We start from the raw sequence: 24145 nt of genomic DNA, 5'->3' as shown, positions 1-24145 counted from the left end.
AGTATAGAACACCTTAGTCTTTTTTGTGTATGTTTGTCTGCGTGCATGTTCGCAATTCCTGGCGCTCGTACCTTCCTAGCTATGTGTAATCTGCCCAGCTCTTCCCGTAGCGCTCCGGTACAAACACCAGCAGTATGATCAGTGTGGAGGCGTGATTGTGACGGGACAAAAGCTGCAGTGTGTGCATAAAAGGAACCAAATTACTTATGCTCAATTAACGTGGCCATGCTTCAGAGAGATCATGAAACCATGGCTAAAAGCACCCTTTTATGTAATTGCCTTGTTATTTTCTCCTTGATTTGTGTAAAATTGTTTTTGGTGTTATTGAAGAAAAAACAGTTGCAGTAGACTATGAATTTTAAAGAAATCACCATTAATAACACTGATGATAACTTATTAGTGTAAGCCACTCGTTTAATTGTGAAGCAATGGAAAGTACAAAACTTTGTGATGGAAGACTGCTCAGCTTTGAATATGTTAAATCCAGTCTAATAAAGAATAGGTTTTGGTGATAAAGCAATAAATGCAAAGTTTGTTTAAAGGTTAAGTGAACGATTACTGCAGAAATTTCTTTCTGGATGCACAAGAGGAGCACGAAGTCCCCGTAACTAGGATTTGGAGCCAGTAGCTCTGGCAAGGGATTTAGGCGTCTCTTTCATGGGACTGCTGAATGTGACAGAACAGTCTCTTACTCCTCACAGTTAAACTTCCTCTAGTAGGGCTGAGAGGAGAATAGGTCAGGTTCTGCAGAACTTCCACATTTGCACATTTCCACATTTATGTGTGCTGTGTAGTCTTTAATCTTCCAGTCTGCAGGGAAATCTCCTCAATATCCATTCACCCTAAATGAATATATGTGTACATTAAGTTGGCATCGAGTTGTAAACGAGATTTTGAACTTCCAAGTATCTAGCGTTAGCACGAATCCCGGTTGGGTTAGACCCTGGCACGGAGAAAACGTAACATCTTCTTGCCTTTCTTTTCATACTGGTCGCTTTGCATTCTCTTCTGCCAGACAAGCTTTTGGCATTGCCTGGATGTCCTTTACATGGAGCAGGAATTTCACCCTGGATTCATCAGCTCCAGTATCTCTTGCAGATGCACAATATGCGTTGGCTTTCCTCCCACCGCGGTACAGAAGCCAGCTGGTGTTTCTGCAAGAGGATAGTCTTTGTGCCACTCAGAGGGGGCCGTAGGGTTGATGGGTACTGGGAGGTCTGATCTTTCTCCTCTTACCTCCTTGTGAAGTTGACTGTGAGAATTTTGTCCCTCTATACGTTGTCTTAAGGTTGTTCTTTACCTAGAAGTGCACATAAACCTCTGCTCCTGGGTAACCCTGTGCAGGTAAAACATACTACATGGAGTTACTCAGTACTGCTTCCCAAAAATGTGCATGCAGCTGAACCTTTTCAGAGACATCAGCCCTCTAGTCACATCAGATTCTTCCTTTGCTTTGAATATTGGCAATCAGACAAATATAGGTTTGGCTAGCAGCCTAATGAATGAGTTGTAAAAGCTTAAGAAAATGGATTTACATCCATTTAATATTTGGCTTCCTCTGCATGACCAGGGGTGCTAGCTGAGGCAGTGGCTATGACTGAGTGTACGTTAGGGAGGAAGTAAAAAAAAATGAAATAATTAACTAACAGATTAAATATCACACTGTTGAGGTAAACAAAGGTGTATAACATCAGGTATCTATAAAAAAAATAAGCTTGTAAGTATCAACACTGAAATTCAGTCTATATGTATTTTTTGTTATAGAGGAAATTGGACTCTGTACAAATGTAAGTACTTGCTACAGAATTATTCTGCTGAATAATACTCCAATTCATTTGCTCTTCAGTACACCCCTGAAACTCCACATGCATACCTGCTTAAAATCAGCAACAAGTATAGCTAGTAATGAAATAATTCAAATTTAGTTTATTTTGTTTATTCATGATGCACAAATAGAAAATCATTTAAGTGTGACTGATTTTATTCATCCACAGTAGATGCTCATCTGAAATGCTACTGAAGTTCAGTAATTGGAGCTCTGAAATACAGTATTTGACAGATGGTGTGGGTGGTTGTGCCGTTTCCATGATAAATCTACTTACAAATATAACCATGAGGAAGTTGTCTTCATTCCTTGACTACTGCAACATATAGATAGAAAAAGTGACAAACACGACATGAAAACGGATTTGTGTCTTGGTTCTTCATTTTCCTGCTATAATGATTTGAATTTTTAAACAAGTGCAAAAGAGAGGCTTCTTTTTACTTTATCTGAAAAGGAGTTGCTATAAATGCTAAAATATTCTTTCAGTAGCCTTTCTTTTCTTACATTTCCTTTGAAGCTTTTCCTATAGTGAATTACTTTTGTAATGTCTTACAGCATCAGTTAGAAAGCATTGCTCTTCATAGATGAAAGCAAAAGAGATGTTTGCTAAGATATGTTTACTGTTAAAAAAAATACTGGAGGCTGGAGAGATGGACAGTCCTGTTGCCCCAGGGCTTACTGTTGAAACTTAGAGATGAGAAAATGGTATAAATAAAAATATACTGCATTATCCAGGTTTTTTTAATTCTCTTTGTCTTTTAACAGAAATCGCCGATGCTGGTACTAGAGGAACCCAAGATACAATTAAGGGTGTGAAAAGAAAAAAGATTGTGACTGAAAACCACCTAAAAAAAATACCAAAATCGCCTTTGAGAAGCCCTGCCGAAGCCAAGGTTAAGCAAAATGTAGACCCTTCACCACTAAAAGCTCTTCCGGATGCCTCCGAACATGCACAGGATCACCTACCCGTGCAAAATGGAAATCAATGTACCAAACAAAATGGGGGAGCGCTTAGTAGTGAGATAAGTGTCGAAACAACCAAATCTGAGACATCAGTGCAGACAAAGCTTTCATTGACGCATCAGTCCTTAGATTTGGGTAAACAGGCAGTGGAGGATACTGATGCAAACCAACTGAACTCACCAGAGAAGAAGTCTCTCTCAAACTCCTCATCAAGTAAAACAAAGACTGACAGTAATGAATGTATTAATTTTGTTGACTGCAGTACGTCATCCCCATGTACACGTACTGCATTCGATGTCTTATTAAAAGCTATGGAGCCTGAACTGAACACCTTAGCACAAGAGTGCCCCCCTTACGGGATGCAGATAGAGAAACTGAGACCAAATAAAACTGTAAGCACCTCTTCTAGTCTCACGTCCAATACAATGAGCATCCAAAATCAGTCTGCTTTGTCACAGCATGAGTTTGCAGCTGGACCTCACTATTACCCGTGTACGTTAAACAATGTGCATGTAGCAGCAACAGCCAAGACTGGACAAGCACAAGGCCAATCAGTTTCTCATTCACAAGACCTTATTACTAAAACCAGTCAACAAAATCACCAGGTTGTTATGTGTCCAAGTTTCACTAGATCGCTGGTGCAACAGCAGAGTCAAGAAAACCCCAAGCTCCAGCAGATATACAGCATAGCAGTAACTTCGTCTGTCGTTCACACCTCATCTTCCACTGTAACTCAGGTTTTTCCTCAAAACCAGTTAGTAGCCAGTTCGTCTTCACCTTTGTCAATTAGCACATCGAGTTCAACACACTTGTCTATAGGTCCCATGTATAATTCAGCCCAGATAGCATCAGTTGTAAACCATGGTGTAGAACAAATATGTAACCTCTTGAAAGACCAGAAGCCTAAAAAGCTAGGGAAATATGTCTGTGAGTATTGTAATCGGGCCTGTGCCAAGCCCAGTGTTCTCCAGAAGCACATCCGATCCCATACTGGAGAGCGACCATATCCTTGTGTGACGTGTGGGTTTTCATTTAAAACCAAAAGCAATCTGTACAAGCACAAAAAATCTCATGCACATGCTATCAAACTTGGACTTGTCCTACAACCAGATTCGGGTGGCCTCTTCTTATCTCATGACTCGGACAAAGCACTTAGCATTCATTCAGATGTGGAAGAAAGCGGTGAAAGTGAAGATGAAGGCACTGCTGATGAAAGACAAGATGATCAAGAACTGGAGCCTGCACAAATAGTGAAAGTCATTTCGAGTGCAGAAACATTGCGGAAAGGAAGCCCTGTTCCATTGAGCAACCCAGACTGTATACCAGGAGACTCTTCATTACATGATACCGAACCTCAAGTAAGGGCAGCTTTACCAAAAGTAGTAGTTCATCCTGTAAATGTTTCTCCATTAAGGGCCGATAGCCCAAAAGTAACAGAACCAGCACCGGAGCTTGCTGCAGCACAGAGAAAAGGAGATTTTAAAGTGACAACTCTTCAGTCAAATTTAACACATACAGCCTCATTCAAGGAGAGTGACATAAAGCAACATCAGAAAGCAGAAATGGGCGTATTAGAGGAACAGCTGGGATCTGCAGTAGGAGCAGTGCATGCTCAGCTCCAGAGACAACAGGCAACTGAGGGTTCCCAAGATCAGCAAGGAAAATGTCTTTTGAGCCCTAGAAGTTTAGGTAGTACTGATTCTGGTTATTTCTCTCGTTCTGAAAGTGCCGATCAAACAATGAGCCCACCAGCTCCTTTCATAAGAGGATTGTTGAGCTCTGAGAAAGATCCGAACAAAAACCTGCCCTGTGTGCCACGATCAAGTGGTGTGGTAGCATCAGTGGTACAAACTGTTTGTGCCGAAAAAAATCTGGTTCTCTCTGGCCAAATGCGACCTCCCATGGCAACAAAAACTCTTGAGGAGCGTATCTCAAAGTTAATTTCTGATAATGAAGCTGTTGTGGATGACAAACAGTTAGATAGCGTGAAACCAAGAAGAACATCTCTTTCGAGAAGAGGAAGCATAGATTCACCAAAATCCTACATATTTAAGGATTCTTTCCAGTTTGATTTAAAGCCCATGGGAAGAAGAACTAGCTCAAGCTCTGATATACCAAAGTCTCCTTTCACACCCACTGAGAAATCAAAGCAAGTTTTTCTTCTTTCTGTACCATCCCTTGACTGTTTACCTATAACAAGAAGTAATTCCATGCCTACTACCAGTTACTCAGCAGTACCTCCAAATGTAATACCTCCCTCTCATCCCCTTCGAGGAAGTCAGTCATTTGATGATAAAATCGGCTCTTTATATGATGATGTTTTTGTATCGGGACCTGCTACTCCACTGAACCAAGGTGGACATCCTCGGACCCTTGTTAGACAGGCAGCAATAGAAGATTCTTCTACTGGTGAAAGCCAAGTTCTTGGACCAGTGCGATCTGTAGAAGAAAGTTATCTGGGGTGTAATTTATCAAATGAATCTTTATTGCAAAGGAGCAAGTCCCTGGCACAGGGGTCAAATTTAGACAAAACAAAGAAGTCCTCTCAGGTGCGAGGAACAATGTTTGAGTGTGAAACCTGCAGAAACAGATATAGAAAACTGGAAAATTATGAAAACCACAAGAAGTTCTATTGTTCAGAGTTGCATGGACCTAAAACTAAAGCAGCAATCCGAGAGCCTGAGCATAAGACTGTTCCCAACAGTACACAGCCTCAAATTCTACACTACAGAGTCACTACTTCAACTGGTGTCTGGGAGCAGACACCCCAGATAAGGAAGAGAAGGAAAATGAAAAGTGTTGGCGATGATGATGACCCACAGCAAAATGATACGAGCATACCATCAAAGAATACAGAAGGCCAAAGCAAGCCAGCAAATTCTTCCAGTCTCTCAAAACACAGCGCAACAACAGTGGTAGGATCACAACAGCCGAGCAGCCTTCTACTTCAAAGTTCCCAAATTCAGCTTGTGGCTCGAGGCACCGATCAGACTACTGATCCAAAGGTGGCTCCGCTCATTGAAAAGCAGGCAGGTTCAGCTGCGCAAGAAAAGGTGGAGTTGAAAAGACAAGGGACTGGCATTTCGGTAATACAGCACACCAATTCACTGAGCAGAAATAGCTCATTTGAGAAATCGGAGTCGTTTGAAAGGGTATCACCAGTTTCTTCTCAAGAGCCCAACAAGGTTGCAAAGCATCGCTCTTTGAATACAATTGTAATCCAAGAGGATAGACACTCTCATCTGAAAACTCCCCAGCATCATCAACCCCTGTCGTCTGAAGCACCTAGAGGGGAAGTTCAGGGAAGCCAAATAGTTTCTAATGAGAGAGGTGCCCCGCTTCAGCCGTCAAGACTTGTTCGCCAGCATAACATCCAGGTTCCTGAAATACTGGTCACAGAAGAACCAGACAGGGACCAAGAAAACCAGTGCAGTGATCAGGAAAAGACAGAAAGGTTTAATTGGCCACAGCGCAGTGAAACACTGTCAAAATTGCCAACAGAAAAGCTCCCACCGAAGAAGAAAAGAATTCGCTTGGCTGAAATGGAGCATTCATCTGCCGAATCAAGTGTTGACTCCACACTTTCCAGAAGCCTAAGTCGGGAGAGTAGCTTGTCTCATGCCTCCAGTTTCTCAGCTTCACTCGATAAAGATGAAACTTTGAAGGCTGAGAACCCTTCCAAAGTGGAGCCTGTTAGTAAGTCATCTGAATTCCTCATGATTCCCACTGGCTCGCACGCACTGGCTGTGCCTGGACCTCATTACCGGGAAATGAGACGTGCTGCCTCGGAGCAAATCAGCTGCACACAGCCGTCAATGGAGGTTGTGGACTACAGGAGTAAGTCGTTCGACTGTGGAAGCGTGTCTCCATCAAAACCTGCCCCACTCGTAGAGATAGCTGCTCCGAAAGTGTCATCTGCAAATGGAGTTACTGGACATGTGCCTCTGCTAGAAAGGAGGAGAGGGCCATTTGTAAGACAAATATCTTTAAATATTACTCCAGAAAATCATCAGCCTCAAGTTAAATCAACTTCTTCGTTTCAGACAGCTCACGCTACAGATGTGCCCACAGTGCCATTGCACAGGCTGCAGACCTCTGGCAAATCTTCAGTGGAGTTTCCTTCAAGTACCCAGTATTCACAGACTCACTCCAGGCCTCACTCAGCAATTCAAAATTGTAATCCTGTTAGCCTGTCTTCGGTTCAGCAGCCTCTAGATCACGTGTTGAATAATCAAGGACAGTCATCCTCAACTCATCAGCCTTCCCAGACATCCACTAAAACATCAGCCCAAGGGGAACAAGTGAGCACATATGCGCTTTCTTGTCATCCCGATGAAAAAAAGGATTGTTTTGCTCCCAAGTATCAGCTTCAAGTTAAAACGTTACATATAGGTCAGCCATACTCTTCTAAAATGGTAAAAAATACTTTATCAACTCAGACTGTTCCAAGTCAAGTTGGGGTAGACCAGAATACATCCTCCTTTGAATTGCAGGCTAAACTGTCTGACATGTCTAATCCATACTCTGTGCCTCCTCTAAAGCAAATTGTCCCTAATAACTGCAGCAGTCAAATACATCAGATTCCTCCTTTTGTGGTTCCTGTCCGTATTCACAGCAGTATGCCATCCTATGGCTTTGCAACTGTTACACCCCTTCCTCACATTTTAGTGACTCAGGATCAGGTAAATCAATCTGTTTGCAAAACAAATGTTGTGACAGTGCCAACACTTGAAGGCAAAACTCAGCTGCCAAAATCTCACAAAGATCATCAGAGGACTTCGCCAAATTCCTTTGAATTTGAAAATTCACAACCAGAAAGTGGAACCAGAAATTCACCTTTGTCAAGCTCTTTGAATATTATTCAGAAAGTGCCAGTTAGCGGACTCTTCCCTCAACCAGAAGCTACAGCTTCAAGTAAACGAATGCTTTCCCCAGCCAACAGTTTAGATATTGCCATGGAAAAACAGCAAAAACGTGTTAAAGATGAGAGTGGAGCTGCCTGCATGACAGATGCTAGACCATTGCATTCACTGAACATTAGATCTAATGACCCTACTAGTAAGCAAAAGAAACCAGTTTTGGTAAGACAGGTTTGCACCACCGAGCCTCTTGAAAATCACCTCTTAGATCCTGATGGTGTTGCACTGCATGAAAAAAGCAGCAAAGCCAGTACTTCAGACCTGCTGTTGCCTGACCATCATTCATCTGACACTGGGGGTTCAGAAACCCTGAAGGAATCGCCAGAATCTGAAGACCGTAAGTCTTCAGCATCGCCGGTGTTTGTAGTTAGAAAACCATCTGAATTGTCTCCAGTGAATAATCAGAGTTCTCTTCTTAAGGCTGTAAGTAGCAGTCAAGAAAGAAGGTCCCCAAGTAACAGTAATGAGAGCAAGCACGTCAATAGCCAGGGCCAAGCAAAGTCTGTAACTACATTGGCCGCGATGAATGCCGGAGAAGTGCAGCGGTTGTCATTTCCAAGCCTCAAGACCACAACGAGTTTTACCTGGTGTTATCTCCTGAAGAGAAAACCATTGCATCTGCTGCAAAACGATCAGAAAATCTCGGCCTATTCTACCTGGACCGTTAGTCCCAACAATCCCAATCCACTTGGTTTGTCAACAAAGGTAGCTCTCTCCCTCCTCAATTCAAAACAAAAAGTTGAAAAACCGCTGTACACTCAAGCAAGAACTAGCCATCCCAGATCTGATGTATTGGTCTATTCAAGCAAGTGGAAGAACAGCTTAACCAAGGTACTTTAGCTATGCTTGATGTATGCTGATCATTTACAGAGGATTTGCTTTGGAAATCATGCTTGTTCATATTTTAGAGAATGTAATATGCCTGACATGTATAATAGATGTGCTTATTTATTTTAGTTATGCTGGATCAAACTGCTAAAAAGATCTTAAGTAATTCCATTAAGAAACCTGTTCATAAGGATTTATTGCTTTTCATGGAAATTAGTTCCTGGATTTAAATCTGTATATGAAGTGTTTATTGTGTCAGGAATGTGTTTGGCTATTTTTTAAATGCAAAGGGTAGAACAAAAATCGTTCTGAGATAAATATTTGTTAAACACTTTTAGCTTAAAACAGGTTAATTTAAGATCATAATTGCATATTTTGCCTTAAAAATCAGCTGGTATTTTCTGTTATAAAAGAGTGCTCAGCCTGAACAGGTGTCCATGGATACGCCATGAAAATATTTTTCACCATCACTGATCGTCTAACTGTGAGAGGAGCAGTGTACCAGTTCCTTTTCTCCCACCTAGGTTAATCGGTGGTGTGAAATAATGACAAAAATAGCAAAGTTTAAAACAAAATTACGGCTGCCATAAAACCACTGACAACTTCTTGGATCGATATGGCTCCAAAGATGACGTTAAATCTTGTGCAATGAAATATACTCCGGGCAATGTTTGTGACCCACGTAAAATACTACGTCATTCTGGAGTCGCATGTGGCAGAGCAAAGTAGTCACTTTTTATTTCCTTAACAGCCTTGGGGTTGCACATGTGTGATCAGGATTTCACTCACTGGACGGTTTTGTTATGGACGGGACCAAAGCTGTGCTGGTTTGCACTGGATTTGGCGTTCCTTAGTAATTGAGCTGCCTCTGTGAATGGGTAAAGGTGCCTCTCTGCCCTATAGTATGGCAAGAGCTGGCTGCATCTATTTAATGCATCCAGTACTAGTTTTTATTGTGCCATCTTGTGAAACCATAAAGCTTTCTGAAGAGAGCCTCGGTGTACAGCACGGTTTCACGCCTTTCCTCTTTCCTGTGTACGCCGTGTGTTTGATGCCAAACTTCTCCTCGGAGCTGGCAAAAACGGGGCGTTAGCCACGGACCTCGCTTTCTGCAGAGTCCTTGAGCTGTCTAGGACATAGAAACCTTTTACTGGGGGAATTAAAAGCAGTCATAACTTGCCCTAATCCTGCAGTCTGCCATCAGCAAAACTTTCTTGGCATCAGGTGGGGAATTGGGGTCCGCAGGGCCAGCAGTTGTTCTAGAGGAGGCATATGACAGCCTTGGGAAAATACATGTATTTCTGTGGATTTTGAGTGACAGAGACTGTTGCTGTCAGAGGTCACCCTGGGATGTTTCTGTGTTTGCTAAATGTTTTGCTAAGATACAAAGTCCTCAGTGGGGAAAAGAGCAATAAGGTGAGAAACTCTCTGTAAGAGGAAGAAATAGTTTCAGAATGACAAGGGGAGTCAAGAAGATATGCTGAAACCCCTCAGGCCAAAAGAGCATTAGAGTTAAACCTGGTCCTCCTGAAATCAGTGGGAGACTTTGCTAACATTTATACTGGAGGTCAAAACTTTATCTGTAAAGTTTCGTGCAGAAAATACATACAGGCTGCTGAGTTGTGTTAGTGCTGTAACTGAATTGAATTGTTGGTTCCATATTAGCGTGCTGCCTCCATTTAAACTAGTATTACCTTTTTCAGCCTGTCCCCTTGTACACACACTTCATGAGATGTTGTACTCACATAGTGCTAAATTAAAAAAAAAAAGAAGAAAGGATTTGAAGATTTAGCTTTTCTCATTGTACATAGTTGAGCAATTCTTTCTAAGGCAAGTCTCACATCAGTTATGCCATTGTTTTATTTTTAAAGAACAGTGTATCAGAAGAAATTCTCTGATAACAAAGCTACTGTATGCCTCTCAAACAAATTTTGTGTATAAACAAATTCTGTTTAGAATATAAATAATGGATAATAATACTTTGAAAAATATTTTGACAGCACCTTTTTAAACCCTCTAGGAGTACTTAAATGCTGTAATAGGCAGCTGTCAGGTACATTTACAGTGCTTCTGCCACAAAAGAACCACAGTTACTAATCTTTCTTCAGTCTTTCTTGCTGATGTTTTGAATGAAGCGCAGGAGCATGGTGAAAATGAAGAGTTCTTAAGCTCTGCTTGTGGGTGATTTACAGGTTTTACTCAGAGCCATTATGAAGGAAGAAAGTGCAGTGAGAAAGCACCAATTAAAGTTTAATTGGCATCTCAGATTGTACGAGCAAGGTACAGGATGGCAGAAATTAAAAATTTCAAAGACCTGATAGGTACTATGACCTAACACCTCCAAAGTTTGTCTGCTTTCCCTTCTAATGACTCAGGCAGCAGGATTTCAGCTGCTTTCCAGGATGATGATGATGCTGTTACAATATACTGCTGTATTACCAGTCTCCAGTTAGACCTGGTAATGGAATAGCTGATGCCAACTTGGAAACTTCCTCGCAGAAGCCATGTTTAAAGAAAGCAAAAACTGAATTCGGTTTCTCATTCAGTTCAGGCCCAGTAATACTACGGTTTTTTCTGGTTGAGCCTGAGGATGGAAAATGTTGGGGGTCCTTTTGGAAATTAATGTTACATTAAAAAAAAAACCAAAGCCAACAAACAGATTAGCAAATAATTCTCAAAAAAAAAAAAAAAAGTGATTGATTTCCTGCTTAAAAGCTTGGCGGGGTCCTGAGTTCCTTTCGGGAACCACAGTTTAGGTTGCAAGTCTCTGGGGGTTATGTTTGCTGAAGTGGTTTGCACATTTTAACCCTGACCTGACGGAGAGCTTTAAGTGCTACTATAAAGCAATTTATAAATAATAATAAAAATGCAGCACTGTTATGCCTCACCTCCTCTCTCACAGTCGTAGCCCTTTCCAGAGTCATTTGGCATATTCTGCTCGTGGGGCTTTAACTGCTGATCTTCTCACTAAGATAAAGCGACTTGCTGAACTGTTCCTGGGTTTGCCCCCAGAACTAAGTTGTGTTTACAGAGATCTCATGCTGCTGCATAACCGCTACTAATCACTGTCACAGAAAAGGCAATTCTTTCAACAATAGATGCTGTGGGAAATGAAGAGACATGTGAACAAAATGCAAACAATAAGGAACCCCGGGACTTTGTTTGCTCTTCACAATTCACCGCTCAGAGGCAATAGGTGAAGTTGCCACGTTCCAGTGATTCAGAGAACAAACCATAAAATGTTATTGTGAAAGAAGCTCCTGGAATGAGTACAGCACGTTAAAATGTAACAGGAGGTTCACCTGCATGGAAAGGGCTTATTTTATCTCCCTGCTGTTTTTATTTTATATTGTTCTAGTTATTATTACTTTTCACCAGTTTTCCTCACCTGAAGTCATTGGTGGTGTATCAGGAGCCCTTTCTCAAGCCCCCGCATTGATCTTGGCTCCCCTCTCTAAAGTGAATCAGTAATGTGTGCAGTATTCCAGGGTGAAGATTTTCAGGCAAGAATAGGCTGAAGAATAATGGAAAGTTTCTCCTGACTGGAAAGCTTTCCTTTCTTGGATGATGTGCCACAACAGTCCAGCTCACCACTGGAAAGTAGTTAAATGCAGAAGATTTTTATGTGTAAACTAGTAAAAGTTTAAAGATATTAAAAACATTTTCCTCAAGTGGCTATGTGCCAATGGGAAAAATGTTTAATGAATATTCTAATCTGAAATTTATAACTTTCATGATTCAGGCTGCAAGCATGTTTTTTTTCCAAGGGATGTTGTAAAGTACCAGAAGTATCTATTGAACTGTGGTCTCTGGGCAGCCCTAAGAGCAGGTTTTTTCCAGTTTTATACCAGTAATTGAAGACAGTGGAGTTAAATTGGAGCAAAACGAGTAAAGTAGAAATGAATCATGGTCCTTGTCTCTATGGGAGAAGAGGGAGAAGACTGTGTTAGAAACGGAAGGCATAAGTAATCATGGAGAGGAACATTTTACAGCACTGCCGTTTTTCTACCCTTTCCACTAGTACGTGTGGGGGTTGGGGGGATTTTAGGTGAGGTACGTTAAAGGATTTCCACACAAGAAACCCGTGCTCCTTAGAGACTGGCTGCTCTTTAAAATACACAGCGGACCCAAGTCTTCTTCAGCATCAATTTGGAATTTTTCATGAAAACTAAAAAGACTGCTTTTTTCGTTGTCGGTGAGCGTTTCTGTGACAGAAACTCAGTGTTTCTGTTAGAGCGTCTCTGTGATCGCAGCCTTTTGCACGTTTAAGACACTGAAACAACTGCTAAAATAGCATATAACCAGTAAATTAAAGTACATCAGTGGGAGGTGAATAGTAATTTGAACACCTATGTTAGGCTATTTTATGTCTGTAAATAAACAAGTGTATTTAAAAAAAAAAGGGGGGGGGGGAGAATCCAGAGATATTTGGCCTTGTGTTAGTTTTTGCACTCTGGGTGCTTTTGTGGGTATACAACTTATTGTAACGCTGTTTCGCCGTAGTTTGCGTAACAACGTGGGCCAAATACTTCTGGAATCTTTCTTTTTCCTTTGCCTTTTCATTCTTGAAAATTAAATCTGGAAAGAACACTTAGTATTTAGGATTGAAAGATCAGGCACTTAAAGATTGCGTTATTCCAGCTGCTGGGAGTATTTATGTGGTATTGGGTTTATTGTATCTATTCTGTATTTTCCACTACTCTTTTCTTGTTAAATTACAAATGTCACCTTGTTACTCTTTGTTTGTACTGGAAACAAAAGCAATTCGTGTGCCAGGTAGTGTATAGGAACTACAGCATGGCTGAGTTGCAATTACTGGGGTAGGCTCCATTGCTGATATTTCTCATCCAGAACATCTCCTTTCGCCTTGTATGAATGCTGTTAAAACATGCAGGGTGAAATTTCTTTCTTCCTACACACAGGCAGAGTTGTCATGTGTGCTTTGGTGGAACTGCTCAGATATTTGAAAATCCAGCCCAAATCAATCAGAGGGCTGCATGAAGGCATACAGATTGGAGTAGTACTTGCAGCCTGTGCGGATTCATAGGACTTTGAATTGAATAGGAAGATGCTTTTCCTCTGATCCGTGTTAATTGCTCATCAGCCACATTCCGCATCAGGTGGGAAGTCAAGGTGGTGGCTGAGACTGCATGGAGGACTATGGGCAGGGACCGGCTGCCAGAATTATGTCACCCTTCAATATATGTAGACCAGTGTAATTCATCAGTCATTTTAAGTCAGCCAGTGAAGTTATTCCCCTTGCCAAGAATTCGCAAGCTTACAGCATTAAATTTTATAATGAGTAGAAAACATAAGGCCAGACTTTTTTTTTTTTCTCTCATCATTTTATTCACTTATCAATATGAGCAAATGTGGTAAGTGTGCCAGCTACGTGGGTAGAACAGTTTATAAATACAGCAGTAATAATTGCTGGCTAGTTGGATCATTCCTTCATTGTTGCCCATTTTATAAATATCCTAGACTTGGAAGGAGTAGATTTTAATTGGCAAATGTTAGGGGCACTCATCCTCCTTTAAGAAGAGAAAAAAAAAAAGAAAGAAAAAAAAGTTCCTTACTTAATAATCAGGGGAAATGGAGAAATGTATTTTTGTTCTGCTAGACAACTGGTACACTTTTTATTGTAATTTGGTCTGGCAGTGGGAATTAAGTGTGGAGTCCTGCTTTGGAAGTGTTCCGGAGCCTCTGTTAATAACCTCAGCAAATTGGGAACAGTCGATTTCCACACCAAGACAGGTATATTTTTCGAAAAATCCTAGCAATCAGGAATGTTACCTGTTAGTATCTTCCCTTGGTACACCCCTCCTTCCCACCCTTCTCCTCTTTGCTGTGCCGCTGGAAAGCAGCCCCGCCAGCCGCGAGGCAGCGCTGGGTCGTGGCGTGGCGGGCGAGACCCGGGACCCGCGGCCGTGGGATGGAGGGCGGTCAGTCAGGGGGGCCCTTCTGCCCCTGCCCCTGGGCCAGAGCTGGGGAATGTGCTGCTGAAACCAGTCAGGACCTGAGCAGTGGGGAGAAAGCACGGGTAACTGGTTGCGCGCTGAAGTTTCCCCCTTTTTGCCGCATTGCGGGGGGACAGTGTGTCATGCAGCTGCAGAGCCCCGTCTGTGTGGTCCAGTTGCTGCGTCGAGGGCAGAGGAGCGAAGCTGTAGCCGTTCAGGAAGCAGTCGGGTTTGATTGTAAGCATCTTTTCTCTGTAGAAGGCTATCTGTGAGCTAAAAAACATCACCTTCACCTTCCCAGAAGAAGAAGGAGGCATCTCCTACCGCAGATTCAAAACATTCCTGGTTTCCTACAGTGCCATAATCTCCATGTAGATTTACCAGTCCACAAATAGTCAATGCATAGTAGAGAAGAAGTTTAGCAAAAGATTTTTGTTGTTTCGTGTATCTTAACATTTTTTAAAAATCAGTTACTATAATTGTGGCTTTTCTGACGCTTTTATTCATCGTAACTTACAGCTTTGAATGGCATATGAAAGATACTAATTTTAATGATATGCATATCTCATTTTCTTTCAGCGAGCATTAAATAGAAAAAAAATGGCTGCAACTGAATTCAGCAATAAGGAAAACTCTGAATCAAGCACTGAGCACGATAAAGAAAATTCCTTTATCAAAACTGAACCAAGAAGAGTTAAAATATTTGATGGAGGGCAAGTGTTGTAACTTCATATATTAGATATCGTTGGGAAGATATTTTTTCCTTGATTCTAGACTTTGCAGAGATGTTGCTTCCTGTTTGATTTATTTTAAATAACAGTTCCCATACTGTGGTCTGTGGATGTTGGTTTATGTTTCCAAGAAAAATGGAAAGTCATCAGAAGCATGGAGCCCTGAGAGTTACAAGGGGGGTAATGAAATAAAGAACAGTAGGCAGTGCAATACTTTTTTTTTTTCCAAAGGACAAACATTAATCAGCAGTAAAGGCAGCTAGATACAGCCATAGATGTAAATTCTTTTTCCTATATTTCTCTTACATGATAAATAATACCTATTCTGCAATAAGGTTGTATAACTGTAGCCGGAGAGGATATAGTCCAGGGGCTAAGCAGCAGACTGCAGTACAGGCTCTGTCTGGCAGTTCGCTGTGGCATACACAGGCTGGAGAACTCCTGATTTGAGAAGTGCCATGGAAACACTTACTGAGAGCCGTCATCCATGCACTGTAATACTTTAAATCGGTTGCCTGATATGAATAACAGTTGCTTTAGCCACAGTGTTGTGCCATGTACAACATCCTTATAAAACAGATTTTTTTAGTAGAAAAGTGCCAATGATACTTCCAAAAATTTTGAGCACAAATGGTGCATATTTTATTATTCTCATAATTGGTGGTGGGCTCTAGGGCTTTCCATTTACTAGTTCCCAGTTTGAATCCAGTCTAGGCCAGCAGTTAAGCCATTACCAGCTGCCCAGGTAAAACATTGCTACATGTCTCTGCTGAGATCCAAACGTTGCAGGGAGCAGGTCAAAAAAAGCTAAGCGCAAACTTTGGCATCCTTGAGCAGAGATATGAAGGGTGTAATTGAATCTGATTTGACTTTTTCCATCTAGAGACAGTCCCAGTAGGCTGAGTCCAGAGCACATTGATAGGGATTCTTAAAGACTTTCCCATTGTTGTAACTAATGTTGTTCCTTTTCTGCATCCAATGCAGAGCCTCAAAGATGCTCTTTCAAAGCTTCCTCATGGTGCCCAAACCTGCTTCCAAGAACTGACACTTTAAAAAAGTATGTTCCTGTGTTGCAAAGAGGAAATTTGATATCTTTAAATGCTTAGTGTCAAACGGTACCTTTATTAAAAAAGATATGCCGTTATTCCTAAACAAGTCCATGATTACCTAGTGAAAAATCTAGATATGAGTTTAACAAATAAATGCAGAAGTTGAGCAGAAAAAGAGCATGATTGGTTTTGTCAGTCATTCATTTTCATCTGTTATATTATTTTTAAAATTCTGGTAGATTAGGGTTTCTAACTAGAATAATTTTCCCATTACAACTGATTGCCTTACTGTTATGGCACCGTTACTAGGTACAAGTCAAATGAAGACTATGTGTATGTTCGAGGGAGAGGGAGAGGGAAGTATATCTGTGAAGAATGTGGAATACGTTGCAAGAAACCCAGCATGCTGAAGAAGCATATTCGCACACATACAGATGTCCGTCCTTACCACTGCAATTACTGCAACTTTTCCTTCAAAACTAAAGGTAGGGGTACTTTTCTGTGTACATTTTTACCCTTTTTTCTTTCTACTTTAAAGTATAATTCTTTTCTTCTCACATTTGGCTGTTCATAAGCTGAAGAAGTTGCCTCTGTAAAGTTTTATTGTCTAATGCTTCAAATATTTGCAGTTTCTGCTTTCCTCCTTTTCCTTTTTCTTCTTTATGTTTATTCAGATAATCACATCTTTATATGAATGAGCTGTATGGCATGTCACAGTGGGTGAGAAATTAGAGTGGAAGAGGGAAATCATATGGGAGTATGATGACAGTTAGGTGAAGACAAGTGAGCTGGGTAGCTGCTCATACTAGATGGGGATGGGAACACAGAATTTTAAGTTCTAGTGGTGACCTTTTGGAGGTATGACATTGACATATATCATACTCCTATTGGCACTCAACTAATTGCTCTAGGAAAGAAATTGGCCTTTATTAAATTACTATATTAAAATGTTTTTTATACCCTTGAAGGACAAGGTTCACTTTGCACTTGACTTTCAAAGACCCAAAGATGGACGCCTACTTTTTAAATCCTACTTACATCAGATGTTTAAATGCATCCTAGTTTAAGCAGGCGGTATATTAAACAGTGGTAGATCCAGGACTCAAAATAAGTGAAAGAGACAAGAGAAGTTCACAGCCAAAATACTTTCGCTGAAAAAATTCTAAGCGGTAAAATTTTTCTTGGCTTTGAACATCATTTAGCAATAATCCCCCCCAGCTGTAACCTCAGAAACATTTGTATTTTTAGTGGGTTTGAGACTACTCAGCAGTTGGGTGGAAAACTTCCAAGAAATAACCCAGTGCTGAGAAAGTGGGATGGATAGTCTTTAGGTTTGTCAAAACCTCTCTCTGCATCCTGACACACTGGGTCATCACGTTGCCTTTAAGATGAAATGCCAGTGTGAACCCAATAAATTCCGATTATGGTTTTTGCAGAGTAGGCACGCTGGCCAAGTTCAAGTAACTAAGTTCTGCCCATTTGGAATTCTCCCTAGTTTCAGTTACAGCAGACACTTGTATCCGCTCCTCTTCTGCAGTTGCTATGCCCGGCTGTTGCCATTGCTGCTGGCAGAGTCAGTCACACAGTTGGGTGCTTGACGTTTGGTAAACCACCCTTCATGACAGGACAGCATAGCCAGTAACTTCGTGCGGGATGGAAAGCTGGGAGATTTGCTATTTGTGAGACAATATAGTCATATAGCTTCATAACAATTATTTCAGAATTTGGGGTGAATTACTACCTTCATTTCAAAGTAGGAGTAAAGTACTCCATAAACATAGAAGAGTCACCATTTCACCCACTGTAATTTCTCCTGTTGAAATACCTGAAAGAAACAGGTTTTTGAGAGACAATAGGAAGTGTAAGTATAAAGTGAGCAGTTACGTATAATAACATACCTTGCACAAATGTCGTCATTTACAGATCTCTGATCTACTCATAACCTTTTCTTGATGATATTCACTATATTTTCTTTTCAAAGGAGAAGGGGAGAGCAGCCTGTGGGGCCTCTCAGCAGTTATGCATTCACTTTTGAGATTCAGATCAAACATGTTCATGCTCTGATTTTGAATAAAATTAATCTGTTTGTTTTGGTCAGCAGTGCAAATGATTACACTAAAAATAGAATCCATCAAATACTAAAAGAGCTGCAAGATATGAACTTTAGTTTCACATAATAGTTTTCTGTCAACATGACTTTGAAGGCTGAATCAGCCTTTTTTATACTTTGCCATAAACAAATGAGGGATCTTTTACACCAATGCAAAATACATCATCATCTAGGGTTTCCATCCTATTTTATCTCAATAGAGAACTTCATGAAATGTAGCCAGAGAGCTAGTAGCATTCAGGATGGTGAATCTGCTACAGCCCTTGACAGCTTGCATTGAGGGGTAAGGTTCTATCAAGTGTGAAATCAAATTATACAGGTGGTTATAAATGTAGCTGAATAAGATACAGACATTTTGAGCATATATTTGTATACATTTGTATAGTCACAGAGCAGTTAATTTTTCTCTTTTTTTTTTTTTTTTTTAAGGAAATTTAACAAAACATATGAAGTCAAAGGCACATAGCAAGAAATGCATGGATTTGGGAGTCTCAGTAGGCTTAATAGATGACCAGGATGGAGAAGAAGAATTTGGTAAGAAATTAAAATCTTCTTTCTTTAGTGCATTTTTGTATTTATTTTGTCATCCCAGTTTCTTACCCTTTCTTTTCCAAAGCTTTTAAATTCTTGTACAGGGAACAGATAGAGAGATAAAAATCTTAGAAGCTAGTCCAAGGGAGCAAGAAATACTGGAAAAACTTTCACCAGAAGAAATGACAAGCATATGCTAAAGATAAATTGCTGCATAACACAAAGTGTTATGCAGTTAAACTTTATCAGTTTCACAGATAAATATGACAGGACTGAAAATACCAGAAAAACAGCTGTTTTCCTAGAAAAAAAGGTAGTCAAATGTAGTGTTTCTTTGAAAATAGTTGTGCATTAAATTGTCAAAGTTTTGAGATGCTCATTTCATAAAAACTACATCACTAACATGTCACCCGAATCACAAATATGTTGCTGAGTGCTTTGCAAGGAGGCTAATCATCTTCCAGTGTAGAGTTCTGTCCTCCTTCACAAATAACTGGACATAAATCAGCAGATAGAGATCATTTAGAAATTCTGAACATCATTCATCTTGACCTGTTCTACTTCTTCATTAGTGATGAGAGTGTTATCAAAAATGAATGTATTTGCTAATAATTGGAATTCTGCACTTCCCACATCCTGTGATGGCTCCGCTGAAGAGGAGCTGAGATTGAGGACAGTCAAAGAGGGCCAGACTGGTTCGTGTGGGTTTTGCTCAGCATGATAAGAAAGATGTTGCTGCACCAGATGCAGCGAGATGGGGAACAGGATTGTGCATTAGGACTGCTTCAGATCTCGGCATGTCCAGTGCAGTGGTGGCATTTTCTCCTTCTTCCCGTTTCTCAGCAGACACGAGTCGTGTTGCCTTGCCTTGTTGTATTTTTCTTCTTTCAGTGGAATAGTTTATTAGATCGCGGATGAGATTTTGAGAAAAGAAAGCAGTGGGGATCTTTATTTAAACAGTAAAGGGCAAGAAAGATGAATGCACTTGCTCCCATATGACAACCGCTAGCAGAATAAGCGAATCAGCTTGAATCTAATTCTAAATAATGCTGGGAATATGACTCAGCTGGTATGATTCAGTATTGCGCTAGGTACAAAGAAACCTGCATTTTCCCTTTTTTGGCATTCTTCGATATATTCCTTTTTGGTAAGCTAAAAACATGTCCCCCTTTGCAATTTGAGGTACCAAATAAATAACAGAAGATAAGCAGCAGTACAAATTACTGTCCTTTTCTCACAGAGAAACAGTTTTCGTTAACGTTTTCAGCCTTTATGCGACAGAAAAATCGTTGCAACTTTTTTTAAGCAGTGTTCTGTAGCTTTTGACATTTTATTTAGTTTTATAAACTACAGCTGAACAGGTATTTCCACGTAATAGGAACTGAAGACATTTTATTGATTGATAAACTGATATTCCCAATTGCATACATTAAAAACTGCATTTATGGTTATAATATAATGGGAAATGTTTCAAATGTTAACAGAATTATCAGTAACAGCTGGTAGAAGTAAGCCATTTCAGACATTTGTTGAAAGATTGCTTTTTTTTTGCTCTAAGACTGTTTAGTTGAGAGAGAGAGATTCTCTTCTTACATACCACGTACAGGTGTCTGTAAACATAGTATAAATATATTATATATTCCCTCAAATACATTCTTTGTTTCAGCACAGTAATTAATAAAATAAATACTCTATTTTGGGGAAAAAAGCAAGACAAACATTCAAGAGGATTTGCTACATAATCCATGAAATTCTTCCAGAAATTTTGAGACTGCAATGTTTTGGGGGTTTTTTATTTTATTTTTCAGAATGGAGCAGGTAGCACTTCTTTCTTTAACTAAGAACCCCAAACCAAAAAACAACTCAGTGGTAAAATCCCTACCTTTTCTAAAAGATCAGGCTCAGGTACCCATAGCAAAACCAGCTGTGCATCACAAAGCTCAGCACAAAAGTCCCATCCAAGCAGCAGAGTAATTAAGCCCATGATAAACACGCATTTGCTGCAGCCAAACCAGTCTAGCCTCCGCAGTTGCTGCATAATACAGGGCATTTACAATTATCCATGTAAATTCAGTGAGCAACTGTACACTTTAAAAGTGTGATTTCATCTCTCAGCTCACCTGGCCACACTTGAAGGTATTTCTCATGATAATTCAGAAACTTGCTTGTTGGCCCATTTATAAGGCAAAGAGTCATCAAGGAAAAAAAAAAGTGTGAAGTATTTGCATACATGCCCTCTCCTAAATCCTGTACACGCTGGTTTTTTTGGCTACGTTTGAATGTGATTGAATTTTTTTTTTTTTTTTTTTTTTGAGGTGTCTAGGCAGTCTGGGTTACCAAAGTGACTTCAACCACCTCTTCGCTGCCCTTTCCCCAGGGCAGCGCAGCAGTGCTCGCATTTGGGGCCAGCACCGCTCGTGCCAGGTCTGGGCTCTAGGGACAGCCCTGCCAGCAGTATATCACTCACAGAGGAAAACGTGATGGGCCTTGGGTATTGAGCTGCACTTGTGGCATCACATCTTCAGCCCTTTCACCCCTCCTCCCTCTGACGTGTGCTGCTGGCAGGTTTGTGTCACATATCATTTTGGTGCTTTAAAAAACGACGTCTTTAAGCGCATATATTTTTTACTTCAGGAGTTGCGTGGTTGTTAAAAATGATCTCTCTCTTAGACAGTGGTCTGCCCAGTCCCATCTCTTTCCTCACTTGGAAGGCAATGTGAGAGGCTGTAGAGGAAGGTGCAGAAAATCTGATAAGAAATAATTATGACCTCAGAAAAAAAACTTCTTCTTACTGAAGGCTGTGTGAGGTTGGCCTCTTTCCTGACCCGTAGAATGTCTCTCTGTCTGTCTGTCTCTAATTTGTCATCCGAACATTTGGAATACTGATTATTCTTATGGCAATAAAAATGTCTGCGCCTTTGCTTAGAATAACTAAGCTGTATGTCTTCCACCAGACTTTGAATTAGAGAATTAGCCAGAAATTTAACAAAGCTACCAACCTTTTATTTACTAAGGAATTTGCTGGTTCTATTTTTATGTAGTTTTTTTAAAGCATAGGCAATCACAATTATTTGAATATATAATTTTTTTTAGATTCATATGAGAAGTCAGCTTTCACCTGATAGCAGTACAGATTAATAGTGCATGCAGATTGAATAAGGAATTGAATAAGATTGAATAAGCAAACTGTGCTCAATCCTGAACACAGGCACGCATGCGCGCGCACACACACAGAGCCTGTTTTTCCGGTAATCTGAGAAGCAGAAATTTTGTTGTGCTGTAACGTCTAGGGAAAAAAAGAAAGAGATGCACTCTAGCTGTCTGAAACTATATGTGATCAGAGCTTTTAACATAGCATTCTTTGTATTTGGACTTGTCATCATTTGGGTATTAGTAAATACTTTCTGGCCTGGCTTTTTGTATTCAAAACCATTCCCTCATCCATTTATCTTTCATCTTCTGCTCTTTGGAATGCTCTTATCACCAAAATACAGGGTTAAAATGTAAGGAATGTTAATATCTGAATTAAATTGTCAGACGAGGTGAACTGTTTAGTGTGACAGACTGCAACTGGGGATATCCTCTTTGGCCACGTTGACCCAACATTTTTAAGACTGCTGTGCAGTCTAAAAAACAACAATAATTTGTCTTCAGATTAAAACAGTTACAAACTTTAAAGCTGTAATATTTCATATGTAAGCTAATGTATGAGTGGTACAGTATGTCTGAGTAAACTTGCACGAGAGAGTTATTTAATAATGAGATCAGTAGATGGGCAGAACTTACTTAAATTGTCTCTATGGAAAAATTTTATTCCAAAATATTCATTACTTTACCAGTGAAAATACCTAATTGTAAGTTTCAGATATGTATTTTTATATATATGCACACACACATATATATATTAAAAAAACCACTTTCATTTTCTGCAGTATTAAATAAACCCTTCTAAAGATACAATGGCTCTAAGTTAATTAGCTATATATTACTTATAGTAGATCTTAAGTGAGTTTCCGTGGCTCTTCATTAGCTTAATCACGACTCAGTCTGTGTTTTCACTGCACCTACATTTAAGGAGTGAAAATAAATTAAATTCCTGCAATAATATCCTCCTTTTGCAAATAGAATGGAAGGCTGGTTCTGTATAGCTTACAAAAAAGATTTTTTTTATTTATTTATTTTTTTTTAATATCAGTATCTAGTCCTCAACTAGATGTACATTAAGCATGGTGGAGCCCTACACCTGTAGCTTAGGAATAGACTACCTAGTGCTACGGTTGATTTACAATATACAGGTTACTCAGGAAGGCTTAGATGTAAATAACCTCTTTAAACAGAGGTTACTCTTACTTTTTTGGTTAGTTTTACTTTGTTACTTTCCATACTCTTAGGAATGAAAGTCAAAAGCCCACAGTTTGGCTGAGTTGGGTTTGGGTTTTGGGTTTTTTTTTGGGGGGGGGGGGGTGACACATTTCTGAGGAGCACTGGCTGTTACCAGTCTGAATTTAACCCAGTAGATGTCACTGTGGGTCCTGTTTGATGGTGATGAGCAGTGGACAGTAGCTGAAGCAAGACTGAAATCAGTCAAGTAAAGCCTATGAACAGACTTAGGGAGACAGGAAGACAGCAAGTTTGGCTACAGATGCTAGTGCTATTTCACAGTACTTTGTTTTACCCTTTTTATAATTTGTTTGCATGGTTGTGGAACAGTCTGTTACAAGACTAATGCAATGGGTAAAAGGCGAGTCTAAGCTTATAATTGTTTAGAAAAATAGGAGAGTGCGTTGATGACATACAGACCTTACTTTCAAGTTTATGATAATATGATGACATACTAAAAAATATTTCTGCCTTTATTGCCATAGTATATATTTTTTCTTGAGTTTGATGAGGAATATATGATACGGAACAGATGCTTTATTTTTAAATGCTTTTATGTAGATATTAATCCATAACTGAAGATACTTAACGCAATTTGAGGTGACAAACACTGCTTTGTATTGCTCAGGTGCTAAAAGCCAATGAATTTAGTAAATTTAAATTTAGGTGGGAATAGTGAACAGACCAGCAGATACTTAGTAAGCTATGTCTTCAATCTGTGTAAGTAGAGCTAATAGCAATCCTATAGTTATCTACATAACTGTCCATTTGCTTGGGAATGTGTAAAACTTCAGCAGTCTGGACTTATATTTTCAGTTCCTTCTCGTCTTTCTGACAGTGAAAGAAAGAAAA

The 24145-nt window shown here is 40.0% G+C and overlaps 1 protein-coding gene across 7 annotated transcripts in view; it reads left to right on the top strand.

The window, feature by feature from the left end:
• The window catches only part of HIVEP1 (HIVEP zinc finger 1), a 130489-nt gene that overhangs the window by 89905 nt on the left and 16439 nt on the right, over positions 1–24145 (top strand). For all 7 annotated transcript variants that reach the window (XM_052772690.1, XM_052772775.1, XM_052772338.1 and 4 more), the window contains 4 exons: positions 2591–8538; positions 15072–15205; positions 16582–16757; positions 18812–18916. In XM_052772690.1, coding sequence (XP_052628650.1) covers positions 2591–8538; positions 15072–15205; positions 16582–16757; positions 18812–18916 — 6363 coding nt within the window. The remainder of the gene's footprint in view (positions 1–2590; positions 8539–15071; positions 15206–16581; positions 16758–18811; positions 18917–24145) is intronic.

This window comes from Harpia harpyja, chromosome 1 (assembly GCF_026419915.1).
Source record: "Harpia harpyja isolate bHarHar1 chromosome 1, bHarHar1 primary haplotype, whole genome shotgun sequence".
Classification (NCBI taxonomy): Eukaryota; Metazoa; Chordata; class Aves; order Accipitriformes; family Accipitridae; genus Harpia; species Harpia harpyja.
Note: the sequence above shows the minus strand (reverse complement) of the source record. Positions and strands in the feature narration are given on the sequence as shown.